Genomic DNA, 20,416 nt, shown 5'->3' on the forward strand with positions numbered 1-20,416 from the left:
AAAACAAAAGGGGCTGGAGGTGTGGCTCAAGTGGTAGAGTACCTGCCTAGCCTGCATGAGGCCCTGAATTCAAACCCCAGCACAGCCAAAAAAGAACTACCTTTTTCTCTGAAATAAATAATGGGCGAATTCAGCTGCTGAGTGATGGTAAATGTTGGAGTGAGGCTTTTGAGTAATTATGGTGTTTGAGATTGATGTTATGGAAAACAAAAGGGGGTTAACCACCTTCAAAGAAGTCATCTTAGGTATGGTTGAGCCCATTCGAGTTTATAGTTAGAAAACAGGGTACAAGTTGGTTTTTTTACTCCAATGCTTAGTGGTAGAGATACAGGAATAAAGGATCTTTTGGCTAAGATGTAAGAGAGAGCCTAAATGTCTGAGATAGAAAGATAATTTGGCCTAGAACAGACTTTGACACACTCAAACACAGATACAAGTAGGAGCCCATTAAAGAATTGATATATTAACCATCTGAGTACTGAGCTGTTAAAATGGTACTGTTCTGGAGGAAGATTCTTCCTGTCTTCCTTGGGTATGCCAGACCGAGTCCTAAACCCTAAGACTGAGGACAGTCTGCCTATTGGACTCTCACACTCCAATGCTGGAGGTACACTTGAGGACAGTTTTCTGTTAGTTTAAATTGCTTGAAGTAAAGCACAGTATAGGAAATATTTTTATCCAAACATAGAGTCTTACTAAAACTTCAATTATTTAAACAAAAAAAATTGTCTTGGGAGCAAGATGACCAATTAGAGCAAATTAGATGCAGCCACCATTTTGACTCCATGAATGAGAAGAGTCAAGTAACACAGGAGAGACTATGTTATGAAGAGAGAAAGATGGGAAGAACATTGGGAATCATGAAGGAGATATCAAGACAGCAGAAAAGCATGAAGAGTCAACAGAGAAAAACAAACAATTTCATACCTCATCCCCAGTTCCTTGGACTAAGGAGGAGAAACTGAAGACTCAATTACAAGGTACACCAGATGGCCCTGGTGATAGACTGGCAATTCTAGCTGCATGATAATCCCCATACCTCGCCAAGCCTTAGCCTTAAACTCAGTGCAAGGATTTGGTGAAAAAATACATTGTTACTCCCTTCATTTCTGAGAGCTGTAGCAAGGCAATGTATTGAGAGAGGGCCTATTTTATGAGACGGAGGTGCTCTAGAGTCTTGAAAACAAGAATAAGGAATCCTGGGACACCCAGCCACAGTGTCTGGATGGGAGATGGCCACAAGTGGTGGTCATGGGGAAGGAGAGGATCTGATATGGTCCTGCAAAGAAGCTCAAGCAGCAGGGAATTCCAGTAATGAAGGGCACAGTGGTTGGAGGCCCCATCCTCCCTGGAGCCAATCCCATCACCTAAGAATCACAATGGCAACACAGTACTGAGCCTGTGACTGGCCTAGTATTCAGCCTCCAGGACTTGCCTCTTGGCTGCATGTGATAGCTGCTTGGTAAGTCTGAGAACCCAAATCATATCTCTTTCCCCATGTCTCTTCAGGGAGGTGAACTACTGCGTAGAGTCTGAAAGCACTAAGGCACACTTCTGGAAACTTCACCCAATGAGTGTTTGCTGCCAAGTGGGACTGAGAGTTGAGAGCTAGGAGCCCATGTCTGCCAAATCACCTGATTTCCATAGCCTTCTCCTCCTTCCTCTCACAGGGAGGTGAACTGCCAGACAGGTCCTGAAAACACTGGGACTCACCTAGGAATAGTATTCTAGTGTGTATTTGCTACAAGATGGAGCTAAGGACCCTGAGTCCAGACCTTCTGAATCATGAGATCTCATAGCCTCCTCTTTCCTACAGGGTGGTGAACTGTTGGACCAGTTCCGTAAATATCAAGACCAGCAGGCAGAATGCCTAGGTCTCTCTGTTCTATTGCAGCTAGTGCAGAACTCAATACTGTTTGTTCCACCTACTCTCTGACATGTTCTGGGGTCATGCTGAGGCTTGGATACTTGCTGCCCCTGGAACCAAACTGGGGGGCTTGTGAATCAGGTAGGAACCTTCTTGGACCACAGGCTTTAAAGCTCCCTGTGGCCAGGAGCAGCTCCCAATACAGAAAGAAGGAAGCTTCTACAGTGAAAGCAGCCAATAAGCAGACAAAAAACCCTTCTACAAGAGATTGTATCTAGTTTTCCACAATGTAAGTAGAGCTGAGCAAATACTTGGCTACTAAGCTCTCCAGTGGTGAGAAATAGCACATCATCCCAGCCACTACACTGTCCTGCATGACCATTGAGAACATTTCAACTGAAAGACTACAGGTGATTACAACTTCCAACCAGTATCTTAGACTCAGATGTACAAATTCCAAATGCAGAAACACAACATAAGAATATGAAAAAACAAGGCAATACAATCCCTCTAAAACCCAACAACTGCATGGTAACAAGTACAAACAATAGTGAAGTGGGTAAAATCTCTAAAAAAACAAGATTGTAAGAATGATCAGTGAGATTAAAGAAGACACAGAGAGATGCCTAAATGAATCACAAGAAAACTCAAAGAGCTGAGTAAAATAAGACAATGCAAGACATGAAAGAGGAATTCCATAAAGATACAGACATTCTGAGAGGGGGAAGAATCAAATGGAAATTCTGGAAATGATCAGTAAGTCAAGTAAAAAACTCAGTTGAATGACTCTCCAGTAGAATGGATCAAATTATGCACAGAATATCAGGGTTTAATGACAAGGTATGTTTATTAGATGGTGCAGAAGATTTATTTTTTTAAAGGCTAAAGTATGAACAGAACATGCAAAACCTCCGGGACACATTAAAAGACCAAACCTGTGAATCAAAGGCACAGAAGAAGGTGAAGAAGGGCTGGGGCATAGCTCAAGTAGTAGCGTACCTGCCTACCAAGCATAAAGCCCTGAGTTCAAACCCCAGTACAGCCAAAAGAGAGAGTGCAAGCTAAAAGCATTGAAACACTCAATAAAATAATAGCATAAAGTTTTCCAAATCTTGTGGGGGGAAATGGTCATCCAGATACAGGAGGCTTTTAGGACTCCAAACAGACAAGACCAGAAAAGAAGCTCCCCATGTATTATTATAGTTAAGATGTTAGGCATAAAAAAAACAAAAAGATTATTGAAAGCTGCTAGAAAGGAGCACCAAGTCAACTATAAAGGCAAACCCATCAGAATAACAGCAAATTTCTCAACAGATATTTTAAAAGCAAGGGAAAGGCATAGAATGCTGTATTTCAAGCCCAGAAAGAAAATAATTGCTAACCTGTATTACCGTACCCAGCAAAGCTATCCTTCATAATTGAAGGAAAAATTAAAACTTTCCATGATAAACAAAAACTATGGCAATTCATGACCACTAAACCAATGCTATAGAAGATACTTAAAGGAATCCTACACACAGAAGAGGAATATAAATGAAACCATGAAAATACAGGAGAGAATAAATCTCACTAGAAGAGTTGATACACAAATGAGGAGTAAGGAAGAATCAAACACTATAAAGTGAATAAAATAGCAGGATTTACGACATACCTTATAATAATAATTCTAGATGTTAATGGTCTTGATTCTCTGATCAAAAAACACAGACTAGTGTATTGGGTCAAGATATAAACCCAACCATTTGTTGACTACAAGAAGCACACCTCATGGGCAAAGAAAAATATACTTAGAGTAAAAGGATAGGAAAAGATTTTTTCTAAACAAATGGACCCTGAAAGCAAGCAAGAGTAGCTATGCTCATATCTGACAATGCAGACTTAAATCCAAAATTAGTCAGAAGAGACAAAGAAGGTCACTTCATAATAATAAATAGAACAATCCATTAGGAGACTATAACAGTTACAAACAAATATGTACAGGATGTTAGCACACCCAGTTTCACAAAGCAAACACTATTGGATGTTAAAACACAAAAAGACCATGAGCTTATAATAGAGACATTAACAATCCACTTTCACCAACAGGTAGGTCATCCAGACAAAAAGTAACCTAGAAAACTTCAGAATTAAACAACACTAAGGTCAACTGGACAGACATATACGAAACATTTCACTCCACAGTGGCAGAATACACATTCTTCTGAGCAGCCCACAGAACTAAATTTATCCAGAATAGACCATATCTTAGAACATTTATCAAGTCTTGTTAAATATATGAAAATTGAAATTATTTTCTGTATTTTACCAGACCACAAAGGAATAAAACTAGAAATCAATAACAAGAGAAAATATGGAAAATATTCAAACACATGGAGGCTGAACAGTTCACTCTTAAACGATCAGTACGTCATTAAAGAATAAAAAGGGGTATAAAAAATTCCTTGAATCAAATGAAAATAAAAATACAACAGAAGCTTTGGGACACAGCAAAGTCAGTGTTAAGCAGAAAGTTTATGGCTATCGATGCCTTTATTAAAAAATGAAATCCCAAATAAATAACTTAATGGTACAACTCAGTCTTTTAAAAAAAATAAGAACAAGCCAAACCCAGAGCATAAGTGATATAAAGATCAGGGCAGAAACCAATAAGATAGAGACTTAAAGAACAATACAAAAAATTAATGAACAAAAAGTTGGGTTTTTTAAAAAGATAAAACAAGATTGACAAACCCTTAGCCAAACTAAACCAGAAGAAAGAGAAGACCCAAGTTAATAAAGAGATGAGTGAGAAAGGTAATATCACAGAAAACACCAGTGAAATTCAGAGTACTTTGAAAACATATTCTCCTAAGATGGAAAACTAGAAGAAATGGATAGATTTATAGATGCACATGACCTACTACCTAAACAAATCTGTAACAAAGAAAGAAATTGAAGCAATAATAAGAGTCTCCCAACAAAGAAAAACTCAGGACTGAACAGATTCATTGCTGACTTCTGCCAGACCTTTAAGGAAGAATTAACACAGTGCTTCTCAAATTATTCCATAAAATGGAAAAGGAAGTAGTGATGTGAAACTCATTCTGTGAAGCCATATTGCCCTGATATACCCAAAATATATAAGGTCATGCACATATACACACACACACAAAAGAAAATTATATACCAATTTCCTTGATGAACAGAGGCACAAAAATTCTGTAAAGTACTTGCAAACCTAATTCAGTGACACATGAAAAAGATCATATACTATGATCAAGAGATTTCATTTCAGGTATACAAGGATGGTTCAAAATGTACAAGTTAATATAATACAGCATGTAAACAGAATCAAGGGCAAAAATCATATGATCCTATCAGTAGATGCAGAAAGTCTTTGACAAAATTCAACATCCCTTCATGACAAAAGCCCTGAAGAAAGTATGCATAGAAGGAACACATCTCAACTTAATAAAGGTTGTATTTGAAAAAAAAATTATCCAGTATTACACTTGATTGGGGAAAAACTGAAAGTATTTTCTTAAAATCAGGAACAAGACAAGAAAGTATACTCTCACCACTATTATACAAAAACCAGTTCCAGTCACTAAAACCTCAAAAATTAAATACATAGGAATAAACCTAACAAAGGCGAAAGACTTCTACAGTGAAAACTAAAACCTTGAAGAAAGAAATTTAAGAACACACTAGAAGATGGGAAGATCTCCCATGTTCATGGATTGGGAGAATTAATATTATGAAAAGGGCTATCCTAATGAAAGCAGTCTACAGATTCTGTGCAATCCCCATAAATATTACAATGTTCATTTATCACAGAAATAAAAAAAAATTAATCCTAAAATTCATATAGAAGCTCAACAAGACCCCATATAGCCAAAGTGATCCTAAGCAAAAAGAGCCATGCTGGAGGTATCACTAATAGCTAATTTCAAATTATACACCAGAGCCATAGCTAGAAAAGCAGCAAGGTACTGGCACAAAAACAGACATGTAGATGAGTAGAATAGAATACAATAGAATATCAAGAGATAAGCCTACACAGCTACAGCCATCTGAATTTTACAATAGTGCCAAAAACATTTGGAGAATAGACCACCGCCTCAACAAATGGTGTTGAGGAAACTGAATATCCATATATACAAGACTGAAGCTGGACTCCTATCTCTCACCCTGTACAAAAAATTAATTCAAAATGGGTTGAAGATCTAAATGTGAATCCTGAAACCTTGAAACTACTAAAAGAAAACATAGGAAAAACCCTTGAAGATATATAGGCTGTTATCTTGAAGATAATGCTGTTGGAAAAGGACTCCAATTGCTCAGAAAACAGTAGCGAGAATGACAAATGGAATTGTTTCAAAAAAGTTTCTGCACAACAAAGGAAACAATTACCAGGATGAAGATACAGCCTACACAATGGGAGAAAAATCTTTGCCAGCTGTTCATCAGATTAAGGATTAATATCCAGAATATCTAAAGAGCTGCAAATATTAAACACTAAAATAACAAATAATCCAATTAATAAATGGGAAAATGAATTTAACAGACAGTAATCAAAAAGAAGCACAAATGGAAAATAAATACATGAAAAAGTGTTCAGTTTCCTTAACCACAAAAGAAATGCAAATCAAAATTTCACTGAGATTCTGTCTCACCCCAGTCAGAATGGCAATCATCAAACAACCATACTGGTGGGGGAGGGTGTGCAGAAATGGAGGAGGAAGGAACCCTTATGTACTGCCAGTGGAAATGTAAATTGGTATAGTCACTATGGAACTCAGTATGGAAGTTCCTCAAGAAACTAAAAATGGAACTATCAGATGATCCTGATGTACCTAGGCATACATCCAAAGGGATGTAAGTCAACATACAATATAGGTACCTGCACAGCACACCTGTGTTTGTAGCAGCAATAATCACAGTAGTCAAACTATAATCTGCCTAGGTATAAATCAACTGATAAATGGTTACAGAAAATTTGGTACATGTATGCAATGAAGTGTTACTCAGCCATAGAGAAGATTGAAATTATGTTGTTTTCAGGAAAATGGAATTAGAAATCATGTTAAGTGAACTAAACCAGACTGAGAAGACATGCTCTCTCTCATATGCAGAATCTAGATAAAAAAATAAAATTCACAAATGTAAAATGAGGGATCCATTTGGGTGTAGGAATTAGTGGGAGGGCAAAAAGAGGGAGTGAAAGGGGAATGAATATGATTGAAATATTTCATATGCACATGTGAAAACAGTATGAAACCATAAAGTTGTTTAAGCAAGGGGGAGGATGGGGATAAGAAAGAAAATATGCAGGGTGAATTTGATCAAAGTACATTATATGCATGTATGAAAACATCACAGTGAAACCCCTTTATATAATAAATATATACTAATAAAATTAATCAAAATGATAATTGGTCAAAGGAAATGAGATAAGAGTTACATGTTATGATTACAACTACTTATGTATATGAGAAGCTAAAAGGTTGAATTATGTTAGAGCAAATGAAAGAGTTAAAACAATGAACTGGGGATTTGGATTAGGACATAGAAGAATTTCTGGGAGAATAATAGTAACTGAGACTAGAAGGCAAAGATCAAATAGGAAGTAAGTTTAATAGTTTGTGATAATTGCCTTTTTGTAGATATGAAGATAACTTTTTTCTGAACTATTTTGATATCAGATAGCTTATAGTTAAAATGAAAGCAGTGATCTCTGACTTTATGATCTAACTTCCCAAGCAGAAAAATAATATATACCCTAATTATGCATTTTATTTATAAATCCTATATACTTTTGTAAGCATTATTTGTACAAAAATTGAGCATTGTGATCATTGTTTTTGTTTGTTTGATTTTTTTTGATACTGTCTCTGTGTAGCCCTTGAACTCATGATTCTCCTGCCTCAGCTTCCTGAGGGCTGGGATTATAAGGGTGTGCCACCATGCCTGGAATGATACCCATTAGTTCTGAAAATCTTGGTTAAATACTTGGCTTTTGGTAGGTATATTTGAAAGGCTTCTTTTATGTTAGGCTTATCTAGACACTTATTTTAAGATGACTATAGCTCAAAGCTCATAAAGATAGAGAAATCTGTATGGAAGACGTGCATTATAAGTTAGGCTGATAACCTCATGATGCTTATCTATCAAATACGCAGAATTTTTTGTTGCTATCTACCAGTAAAGTGTCCACTTTTAAAATTTTGTTTAGTTGATTCTTAACTAGTAGTCTTTATTTGTCCCTCCAGATGCATTCCCTATCCTTGTTCACTCTGCTCTGTGCCCCAGGAGGCTGATTTCTAAGTACTGCATCACTGATCCACCTTATTCTCTGACTTCTGATTGGTTTAAAGCAATAGAAGGTACTGGTACTAGCAGGACAGAAAAGTAGAAGTATTTCTTTTAACAGCTTCCTCGCTGGACTGCAGATTGTCAGTAACTGCTTTATCATTGTGTGTCTCTCTTGTAAGGTGACAGTTCTCTTGGTATAGTAACAATTCTCTTTCCTAGTTGGCCTAGAGTAGTAATAGCTCCCTGATGCGGCTAGCCCAGGAAACACTGCACAGTCTCTTCTTAGTTTATCTTAATCTTGCTTACACAATTGTAAATAGTCCCTTCATTTAAATATCATCTTCTTTTATATATTATTCTTTTCTTGCTAGAACCTTGAAGACCATAAGATAAGAGTGGTATTTTAATATTTGTAAGTGAATAAGATAACAAAGTGATTGAAACTCTTCATTTAGAATATTTTAAAGCAAATTAGATAATTGTTTCCAAGTTCAATGATAAGATGTGTCTGTGTGCAGCCAGGAGTGCAGGAGAATTGAACACAGGGCCTCCTGCATGATAAACATGGGCTTTACCACTGAACTGTACTCCCACTCCAACATGAAATTATTATAGATGACATATTTACATTGTTTTTATCACAACAATAAAAAGCATATAATAAAGAAAACCTTTCCAAACATCCACTTTTAATAAGCAGCCAGCATTAGTTCATGTATTATCCTTAAGTAAAATTTAATATCAGTCAATTCAGTTTCTTGTTAATGTGTGATTTAACAATTTTAAGTAGAATTCTAAAATTTCCAATGTGCTTCAATGAAAAACTAGAAAGAATAACTAAAATTCAATGAGTCAGCCATAATTATTGCTTAACTTTTACTTATGGTTGGCAATATGCTATTTTCAAACTATTTCAAAATTGATTTCATGAAATAATTTTCCTTCTATGCAGAAAAGAGGTTGAGTGTTAGAAGGGAAGAGTTATTTTAGTATATTTATATGGTCATTGATTATTCAGTAACCTATTTGGAGTGGAGGTGAAGTGATATTTATTTTTTATCTGTGTGTGTGTGTGTGTGTGTGTGTGTGTGTGGTACCAGGGTTTGCACTCAGGGTTTCATGCTTGTGAGGCAGGCGCTTGAACCGTAATTCCAGCCCTTATTTTGTTTTTTTGTCTTACTGCATTTTAGCCTCTGATGACTCAAAATCAAACAGTAGCAAATGTTTAATCAGGATTCTTTTACTGTGAACAAAATAGATGGCTGGAAGTTTTAAACTTTAATTATTTGTGTAAATTAAAAATGAAAAATAGCTTGAAGTGTTTGGAAGGCCAAACGCTTCTTTTATACACACACACATACACACACACACCCACACACATACACACACACACACCCTACCCCACCCCCACAGTTTCCTTATCTGATGACATGGCTGGTAAGGAAACAAAAGTCCCCAACTTCTTGGAGCTTTCATTCTTGTGGAGAGATGGACAGTTACCAAATAAATATATGATTAGATTATGTAATGTAATGCTACATAACATGAAGACAAAGATGTTACTAAACATCATGATCAGGGAAGTCCCCTCAGATTTGGTGGCACTTGAGACTTGAATGAAATGATAGGCCTAATCCTATGACTGTCTTGGAGACGAGTGGCTTATAGAACATAAATGAAGTGCAGAGAAGCTGGGAAGCAGATAATGTTGTTATGACCAATAATACAAAAGAAACTTTGGCTGGCTGGAACACGAAGAGCAAAGGTTAGAAAGGCAGAAAATGAGGTATGGAGGAGGAGATGAAGGCCATTATTACTCTTATAGGTCAGAAGAACTTTAGACTGCATTCTAAGTATAACTGGAAGATTTGGGAGAAGACAGAGCAAAGTAATAACATGAACTGAGTAGATTTTTAGAAATTCTATGTGAGTTTCTGTGTTAGTAGGAAGATTGCCTCCATGAGAGTAGAAGCAGAGAGACGTCATGAATTGACTACAGTAGCCTGAGTGAGAGTTTGAACTCAAGTGTACACAAATATGCACTTCTACATGTCCTATGTATATGTACATACATATTTGTATGTGATCCTTTTGGGTTAAAAATATGTTTGGTTCAGAAACTTCTTTTTTACATTTATCAATGTAATAAGAACATCTTTTACAATGAGTATATGCACATATTCCTGATTCTTTTTAAAGAATGAATGTAGTTCATGGTATATTAGAGTAATCTGTCCCATATCATAGGGTATTTGTTTCCAATTTTTTTAGTAAAATTTAATGCTATATGCTCTTTATTGCTCATAGTTGTAGAGGTATGCCTATAAGGTAATCATTGGAACATAGTTGGTCAAAGGATATGTTCATATTAAAGCATAAAGATAATTACCAAATCAACTTCCATAAAGACTGCCAATTTATGCACCCTATAATGTTGTATGAGAATTTCTTTCCTCATACCCTTTCCATCTCTGAGTAATAGAGTCTTTAAAATCACTACATGGTAATAAGAAACAGCATATTTAATTGTTTTTAAAATTATCGACAAATATCAGAGCTTACAAATTTTTATTTCTGGTTAGTAATAAAGGACATTTGCCCTTTTGTCTGTGTTCTAAGAAATATTTTAGTTTGTTTGGTTTTTGGTGGGACCTGAACTCAGGACTTCGTGAGAAAGTACTATTTTGAACAGTAGTCTATAACTTCATCTTGTCTACTTATAAGACTATGAAGTTGAGTTGCTTCTGACTTGTTAGGGAATTCTTTAGCCATGTGACCTACTGCTTCCTTTAACTCTCCTAATCCTCAATGCTTTATATACTTCCTGCGTCATTAGCCCCAATATTGTACATACCTAGTGATTTCTGAGATATGATAAATCTGAATGTAATATTGTTCATTAACATTCTCCTTTATTAGTGTTGATTTAAAAAGTAATTAAAATTACAGGCCTAGTTAGATCATCCAGTAAGAACAACATACTAAAATGAACCCAAATTCATCTGCAGTATCTGTTACTGCCAGTCAGCTGTTTTCCTTGGGCCTACAACTCCTTTGCCAACCCCATTTAGCCATCATGTAATTGTATGCTATTGTGCACTAAAGGATCACAGCCTGAAACAGCATGCTAGACTAACCCAAATCTTCAGTATTACTGGAAAACCAGTTTAAAGTTCTTATCCTACTTAAAGCATAATCAGTTAAAGTGTTAGTATCTTTTAACAGAAAAACTGTAATAGTGTGACAGTTTGGGAGAACCTATTCATGGGACTAGATGAATGAGATTAAGAGTGTTATTAGATAATTTGCATTTAGAGTTATAAACTGCTGTGGACATAGTCCTGGAAAGTCAAGACTTTGATTTTATTTTATGCCATAAAGTCATGTGTCTCAGTGGATTTTTTTTTTGCCAATTTTTATGAAAGCAGGGAACTGTAAGATCAACATGTCAACATATAATTCATACAGATTTTTTTTTCTGTGAGTCTGGTATTTGAATTCAAGGCCTTATGCTAGCTAGGTTGGTGCTCTACCACTTGAACCTCTCCACCATTACTAACTCATATAAATTGTTACAAAGTATGTTGAGTGCTTATTTTGAATATTGACTTGATTTTGCCATTGTGGAAACGACATTTATAGAACCTTTAGAAGTTCTGGCATAAAAGGTAGAAAAGCAGATAAAGTCCCTGAAGCTTTTTATAATTAACCTTCATATAATAGATGCAAACTTAGAACTTAGACTAGCCTTCCAGTGTAGTTGGTTTTAGTCAACTATTTTAAATTTATTAAGGGAATTCATGGATAATTAAACAACCTATTTCAGATATTGTTTTTCATTATTTTAAGCATTAGATTAGTATCTCAGTGTGATAATAAAAAATATCATAAAATAAGTAGACATTTGTGGTGAGGTTAAAGAGGAAATCTAGAGTTCTAGATTCTTTTTGCAGTTTAGTTAGGTTTCCAGATTTCAACCTAAAGTTATGTGTTGTAATGCTGCATTTGTTTATAATTTCACTGAAGTGTTAATATATCATAAATTTTCTTTTATATTATTGTACATTTTCTCATGTCAATATATTTCATATTGTGTACATATGAACTTTTTTCCATTAAAGAATTAGTGCTTTAAGGCACTAATGTGCTAGAGTGCCTGTCTAGCAAGCAAAAGACCCTGAGTTCAAACTCCAGCACTACCAAAAATAAAAAGAAACAAATTAGTGCTTTAATTCTTCATTTTAATGCTTTAGTCTTGTATTTTCTTTTAAGTGTAGAGGAGGGTCTGTCACTTAGACTGATTTTATGACATGAAAAAATTAAAATTATGCAGGGAAAATAAACTCTGGAACATAACAAAGTAAGGTTTAACTAAACACTTTTATGTAGTTAGCAAATAGGATTCTTCTTAAAATGGTGATGATGGGATGGGTTGTATTGCCTGTCCAGAAGATTTAACCTTGTGAATTCACTTATTCTTCTCCAAGGCACTTGAGAGAAAAGACAACGATAGCAGTTACATCTAAAGGCTATTATGGATTGGAGGACGAGAAGGGAACTGCGTGTACTTCCACAAGACGTCGGTCAACACCTCGAAGCTTGGCAGGCTTGACAAGTGGAGTTTTTGAGTCTGTAATGGTTCAAGTTTTGAGACAGGAAGAACAGCTGAGAGCAAAAGAAGAGAAAAGGTAAATGTTAAAAAATTAAGTGTCATGATGTTCAGTTTCCAGGAATTACTTTTCAAAGAATAGCTACATTAACTTTTATGTGCCCATATCAAATTCTGGGCCCATTTTACCAGTGTTCCAAAATGCATTATCACTAAAATTTCAATTGATAATGAAATACCAAAATGATATTTACTTAAAAATAGTGTTTAAAATTTTAAAACAAATTATGTTGAAACTATACAAAAATAGTCTTTATAAAAGATTTGGGGATGCTTTCTACATTTCTAGAAATAGTCTCAAGGCAATTTTAAATTAGAGGAAGTTTACAAAATTCATAGTTTTAGAATAGAGTCATAGACTTTTTTTTAATTTTTATTTTATTCATATGTGCATACAATGTCTGGGTCATTTCTCCCCCCTTCCCCCACCCATCTCTTACCCACCCCCCTCCCCCTCCCTCTCCTCCCCTACTCCCCCATTACCTGACAGAAACTATTTTGCCCTTATCTCTAATTTTGTTGAAGAGAGAGTATAAGCAATAATAGGAAGGAACAAGGGTTTTTGCTAGTTGAGATAGGGATAGCTATACAGGGAGTTGATTCTCATTGATTTCCTGTGCATGTGTGTTACCTTCTAAGTTAATTCTTCTTGAACTAACCTGTTCTCTAGTTCCTGGTCCCCGTCTCCTATTGGCCTCAGTTGCTTTAAAGTATCTGCTTCAGTTTCTCTGCGTTGAGGCCAACAACTGCTATTTATCCTTTTAGGTGTCTTACCTATCCTCATACCTCCCTTGTGTGCTCTCGCTTTATCATGTGATCAAAGTCCAGTCCCCTTTTGTGTTTGCCCTTGATCTAATATCCACATATGAGGGAGAACATAGGATTTGTGGTCTTTTGGGCCAGGCTAATCTCACTCAGAATGATGTTCTCCAATTCCATCCATTTACCAGCGAATGATAACATTTCCTTCTTCTTCATGGCTCCATAAAATTCCATTGTGTATAGATACCACATTTTCTTAATCCATTCGTCAGTGGTGGGGCATCTTGGCTGTTTCCATAACTTCGCTATTGTGAATAGTGCCACAATAAACATGGGTGTGCAGGTGCCTCTGGAGTAACCTTTGTCAGTCTTTTGGGCATATCCCCAAGAGTGGTATTGCTGGGTCATATGGTAGATCAACGTTTAGCTTTTTAAGTAGCCTCCAAATTTATTCCAGAGTGGTTGTACTAGTTTACATTCCCACCAGCAGTGTAAGAGGGTTCCTTTTTCCCCACATCCTCACCAACACCTGATGTTAGTGGTGTTGCTAATGATGGCTGTTCTAACAGGGTGAGGTGGAATCTTAGTGTGGTTTTAATTTGCATTTCCTTTGTTGCTAAAGATGGTGAGCATTCTTTCATGTATTTTTTGGCCATTCGAATTTCTTCTTTTGAGAAAGTTCTGTTTAGTTCACTTGCCCATTTCTTTATTGGTTCATTAGTTTTGGGAGAATTTAGTTTTTTAAGTTCCCTATGTATTCTGGTTATCATTGGTTTTCTGATGTGTAGCTGGCAAATATTTTCTCCCACTCTGTGGATGATCTCTTCAGTTTAGAGACCATTTCTTTTCTTGAGCAGAAGCTTTTTAGTTTATGAAGTCCCATTTATCTATGCTATCTCTTAGTTGCTGTACTGCTGGGGTTCCATTGAGAAAGTTCTTACCTATAACTATTAATTCCAGAGTATTTCCTACTCTTTCCTGTACCAACTTTAGAGTTTGGGGTCTGATATTAAGATCCTTGGTCCATTTTGAGTTAATCTTCGTATAGGGTGATATACATGGATCTAGTTTCAGTTTTTTGCAGACTGCTAACCAGTTTTTCCAGCAGTTTTTGTTAAAAAGGCTGTCTTTTCTCCATCGTATATTTTTAGCACCTTTGTCAAAGACAACTTGGTTGTAGTTGTGTGGCTTCAGATCTGGGTTCTCTATTCTGTTCCACTGGTATTCATGTCTGTTTTTGTGCCAGTATCATGCTATTTTTATTGTTATTGCTTTGTAATATAGTTTGAAATCAGGTATCGTGATACCTCCAGCATTGTTCTTTTGACTTAGTATTGCCTTGGCTATTTGTGGCCTCTTGTGTTTCCATATAAATTTAACGGTGGATTTTTCAATCTCTTTAATGAATGTCATTGGAATTTTGATGGGAATTGCATTAAACATGTAGATTACTTTTGGGAGTAATCTATGTTGATTCTACCAATCCATGAGCATGGGAGATCTCTCCACTTTCTATAGTCTTTCTCAATCTCTTTCTTCAGAATATAGTTTTCCTTGTAGAGGTCGTTCACATTTTTTCTTAGGTTTACACCTAGATATTTTGATTTTTTTTGAGGCCAAAAAAAATGGCCTCAAATCCCATTGTAAATGGGATTGTTTTCATATATTCTTTTTCAGTTTGTTCATTATTAGTGTATGGAAATGCTAATGATTTTTCTATGTTGATTTTATATCCTGCTACTTTGCTGTAGCTATTGATGGTGTCTACGAGCTTCTGAGTAGAGTTTTTTGGGTCTTTAAGGTATAGGATCATGTCTTCTGCAGATAGGGATATTTTGACAGTTTGTTTACCTATTTGTATTCCTTTTATTCCTTCTTGCCTAATTGCTCTGGCTAGGAATTCCAGTACTATGTTGAATAGGAGTCGAGATAGTGGGCATCCTTGTCTAGTTCCTGATTTTAGAGGGAATGGTTTCAGTTTTTCTCCATTAAGTATATTGCTGGCTGTAGGTTTGTCATATATAGCTTTTATAATGTTGAGGTACTTTCCTTCTATTCCTAGTTTTCTTAGTGCTTTTATCATGAAATGGTGTTGGATCTTATCAAAGGCTTTTTCTGCATGTATTGGGATGATCAAGTGGTTTTTGTCTTTGCTTCTGTTAATGTGGTTTATTACATTTATTAATTTTCGTATTATGAACCACCCCTGCATTCCTGTGATGAAGCGTAGTTGGTCGTGGTGAATAATCTTTTTGATGTGTTGTTAAATTCAGTTCGCCATTATTTTGTTGAGGATTTTTGCATCAGTGTTCTTTAATGAGATTGGCCTATAGTTCTCCTTTCTGGAGGTGTTTTTGCCTGGTTTTGGGATAAGTGTAATACTGGCTTCATGAAATGTGTTAGGCAGTTTTCCTTCCCTTTCTATTTCATGGAACAGTTTAAGGAGGGTTGGTATCAGTGCTTTGAAGGTCTGATAGAATTCTGCAGGGAATCCATCAGGTCCTGGACTTTTCTTTTGGGGAGACTCTTGATTGCTGCTTCAATTTCATTTTGTGTTATAGATCTATTCATTTGATTAATATCCTCTTGGTTCAGTTTTGGATGATCATATGTGTCTAGATATCTGTCCATTTCTTTAAGATTTTTTAATTTATTTGAATATAGGTTCTCGAAATAGTCTCTGATGATTTCCTGGACTTCCATGGTGTTTGTTCTGATCTCCCCTTTTGCATTCCTGATTCTGCTAATTTGGGTTTTTTTCTCTCCTCATTTTAGTCAGGTTTGCCAGGGGTCTATCAATCTTGTTTATTTTTTCAAAGAACCAACTTTTTCTTTCATTAATTCTTTGTATGGTTTTTTTTTATTTCTATTTCATTGATTTCAGCTCTTATTTTTATTATATCTCTCCTTCTATTTGTTTTGGAATTTGCTTGTTCTTGCTTTTCGAGGAGTTTGAGATGTATCATTAGGTCATTGATTTGGGATCTTTCAGTCATTTTAATATATGCACTCATGGCTGTAAACTTCCCTCTCAGGACTGCATTTGCTCTGTCCTGTAGGTTCCAGTAGGTTGTGTTTTCATTTTCATTGACTTCCAGGAACTTTTTAATTTCCTTTTTAATTTTATCAGTGACCCATTGTTCATTAAGCAATGAGTTATTCAGTTTCCAGCTGTTTGCATGGTTTTTGTCTTTACTTTGAGTTGAGTTATAGTTTTATTGAATCTTTTTTGTCTTTACTTTTGTTGAGTTACAGTTTTATTGCATTGTGATCAGATAGAATGCATGGTATAATTTCTATTTTCTTATATTTGCTGAGGCTTGCTTTGTGCCCTAGGATATGATCTATTTTGGAGAAGGTTCCATGGGCTGCTGATAAGAATGTATATTGTGTAGAAGTTGGATGACATGTTTTGTAGACATCAACTAGGTCCATTTGATCTATTGTATATTTTAGATCTAGGATTTCTTCATTGATTTTTTGTTTGGATGACCTAGCTATTGATGATAATGGGGTGTTAAAGTCTCCCACAATTACTGTGTTGGAGTTAATATATATGCTTTTAGGTCCTTCAGGGTATGTTTGATGAAATTGGGTGCATTGACATTGGGTGCATATAGGTTGGTAATTGTTATTTCCTTTTTGTCTATTTCCCCTTTTATTAGTATGGAATGTCCTTCTTTATCTCATTTGATCAATGTAGGTTTGAAGTCTACTTTGTCAGAGATAAGTATTGCTACTCCTGCCTGTTTTTGGGGACCATTGGCTTGGTAAATCTTCTTCCAGCCTTTCATCCCAAGCCTATGCTTATTTCTGTCGGTGAGATGGGTCTCCTGTAAGCAACAAATTGTTGGATTGTCCTTTTTACTCCAGTTCATCAGTCTGTGCCTTTTGATAGGGGAATTAAGTCCATTAACATTAAGTGTTAGTACTGATAGGTATGTGGTGATTCCTGTCATTTAGTTGTCTTAGTTGTTTGAAGGTTTGATTGTGTGTACCTAAGTAGAGTAGGTTACTCTACTTTCTTGCTTTTCTTTTCCTGTAGTTTGGTGCTGCCTGCCCTTTCATGGTTATGTTGGGTTTCACTTTCTGTGTGCAGAATCCCTTGATGAATCTTTTGTAGTGGTGGCTTTGTGGTCACATATTGTTTTAGTTTCTGCTTATCATGGAAGACTTTTATTGCTCCATCTATTTTGAATGATAGTTTTGCTGGGTAAAGTATCCTGGGGTTGAAGTTATTTTCATTCAGTGCCCGGAAGATCTCACCCCAAGCTCTTCTTGCTTTTAATGTTTCTGTTGAGAAGTCTGCTATGATTTTGATGGGTTTACCTTTGTATGTTACTTGTTTTTTCTCTCTTACAGCCTTCAGTATTCTTTCTCGGGACTCTGTATTTGTTTTTTTAATGATAATATCCCATGGGGTAGATCTATTTTGGTCTGGTCTGTTTGGTGTTCTGGGGGCCTCCCTTGCATCTGTATGGGAATAGATTACTCTAGATTTGGGATAGTTTCTGTTATTATTTTGTTGAATATATTACGCATTCCCTTTCCTTGCACCTCTTCTCCTTCTTCAATGCCCATGATTCTCAAGTTTGGTCTTTTGATGGAGTCAGTGAGTTCTTGTATTTTCTTTTCACAGGTCTTGAGTTGTTTAACTAATAGTTTTTCGGTTTTTCCTTTATTACCATTTCATCTTCAAGTTCTAAGTTTCTGTCTTCTGTTTGTTCTATTCTGCTGGATTGGCCTTCCATTTTGTTTTGTAATTCTGTTTCATTCTTTTTTCTGAGTTTTTCCATATCCTGAGTCACTTCCTCTTTATTGTTGTCTATTTTCGACCTGAGTTCATTTATCTCTTTATTAATCGTGTTCTCTGTTTCACTTTGGTGTTTATACAGTGCTTCTGTGGTTTCTTTTATTTCTTCTTTTGCTTTTTCAAATTCTCTATTTTTGTTCTCTTGGAATTTCTTGAGTGTCTCCTGTACATTTTGGTTGACCATGTCCAGTATCATCTCTATAAAATTCTCATTGAGTACTTGTAGTATGTCTTCTTTTCAATTATTCTTGTGAGCTTATTGGGTTCTTTGGCATAGTTTATCTTCATTTTTTTGGAGTCTGGATCTTAGTATCTCTTTTCTTCATTTCCCTCTGGTTCTTGTACTAATGTTTTGCTGTGGGGAAACTTTTTTCCCTGTTTTTTCTCTCTTTCCGTCATTGCTCTTGGTGTTGTTACTGTCCCTGTACTGTGTGCAATTAAGTATTTTCTAGCTTGTAATAATAACATGGTGATATTTAGAATGGAAGGGTGAGAGGAGAGGGAAAGCAAAGAAGTTAAATAAAAAGGGAAAAACAAATAAACAAGTAAAAAAAATTTCAAATATATGAACAGGTAGAGAGAATGTACTAGTCAACAGTAAGCTGAACAGGCATTAGAGAGACACAGAGGATTGAAAAAAAATAGAAAAAAAATTTTTAAATCTCCTAGTTCAAATACAATAAAGTTTCAGTCTTAATAATTTTGGTATTAGTCCCTCAGCCTCCAATCCTGGAGATGGTGTCTCAGCAGTAGTTCTATGATTGTCTCATCAAAGGGGAAAAAAACCAAAGAAAACAAAACAAAAAAAAAAACACCACAAAATATCCGAAGTTCAAATGCAATACAGTTTCAGTAAGTGTTTCAGCATGCAGGTGTAGTTTGGTTGTTGTCTCATCAAAGGAAGAGAGAAAAAAGAGTCTGGAGACAGTTCTGTGAATTAATGACTGAGGGTGTGGCTCACCTGCCTGCTGCTGTCAGCCTGCTGTTGCTGGAGGCTTTATTTATGCAGATCTCAGGAGAGCTTAACACTCACCTAGCCCCTCAGGCTTTGTTTACTTAGAGTTCTAAGCTTTCCCCTTTCCAAGCACATGGGCAGAGGTGACACTGCAGCCACTTTCTCAGGCCAGTGTGTTTACTTACAGCTCAGGTGGGAAGTGGGCCTTCCCCCACTTCCTGTGGAGTTTTCCTCCCACCGGGACTTTTACAAGTTTTCCTGATCCTGATTGTTGGGCGTGTGCTGTCACTCCTGCCTTCTCCAGCTGGCTTGTTTACTTACAGTCCATGGGGGATTTCCCCTCCCCCCTCTTTGGTGCTCAGGGCACCCCGCCCTCTTTGCTACGTGTCTTTTTTGTTGTTATTGCTTATTATTCAGTTTTTTTTTCTTTTTTTCCCTGGGTAGGCTTTTGTCTGTCCATGGGGCTATGCTGATCTGGCCCAGGATTTTCTGTGGGAGTACCACACGCCGCTTCACTCACCTTGTGGTCTGCATCTTCCCAAGCAGTCTTGGTGCTGGTGTCTGGCATTGCCGGAGCACTCCTGGTTTCTCTGTTTAACGTGAAGTGGGGATGCTATGCATGGGCTGGGGATTTGGAGGAGTCAACGTTTTGCCTCTTCTTGGTGGTTTTTCCTGTAAGGTGTATCTTCAGTGTCTCTCCAAGATTTTACTTTAGGAAGCATGCTTTCTGCTTCCTCCCTCTCTCCGCCATCCTGGAATCTCTCCATAGACCTTTAAATTAGGACAAATGTCAGAGATTATGCAGCTCAAGAATAATGTGTAAATTCACCTCTGCCAGTTCCTTGACTGATAATTCCTCGACAACCACTCATTTTGAACTTACTAGGGAAGAGTGTCCTGGTACCTTCTTGGAGCATAGCATAATGCTCTTTGGGAGCATAGCATAATGTCACTTGTACAACATTTTTTTTACAAAAGGAAATTATAACCAAAAGATGTAGGTAAAATTCAAATTTCTATACTTTACTGGTGACTTTTATACCAAATCATATCTCA

General features: G+C 36.3%; 1 protein-coding gene across 2 annotated transcripts in view; it reads left to right on the forward strand.

Moving 5' to 3' along the window:
- Brd10 (bromodomain containing 10) overlaps window positions 1–20,416 on the forward strand; it is a 112,408-nt gene that overhangs the window by 24,527 nt on the left and 67,465 nt on the right. For both annotated transcript variants that reach the window (XM_074051916.1, XM_074051917.1), the window contains exon 2: window positions 12,649–12,849. In XM_074051916.1, coding sequence (XP_073908017.1) covers window positions 12,649–12,849 — 201 coding nt within the window. The remainder of the gene's footprint in view (window positions 1–12,648; window positions 12,850–20,416) is intronic.

Source organism: Castor canadensis, chromosome 13 (genome assembly GCF_047511655.1).
Source record: "Castor canadensis chromosome 13, mCasCan1.hap1v2, whole genome shotgun sequence".
In the NCBI taxonomy this organism is placed as follows: Eukaryota; Metazoa; Chordata; class Mammalia; order Rodentia; family Castoridae; genus Castor; species Castor canadensis.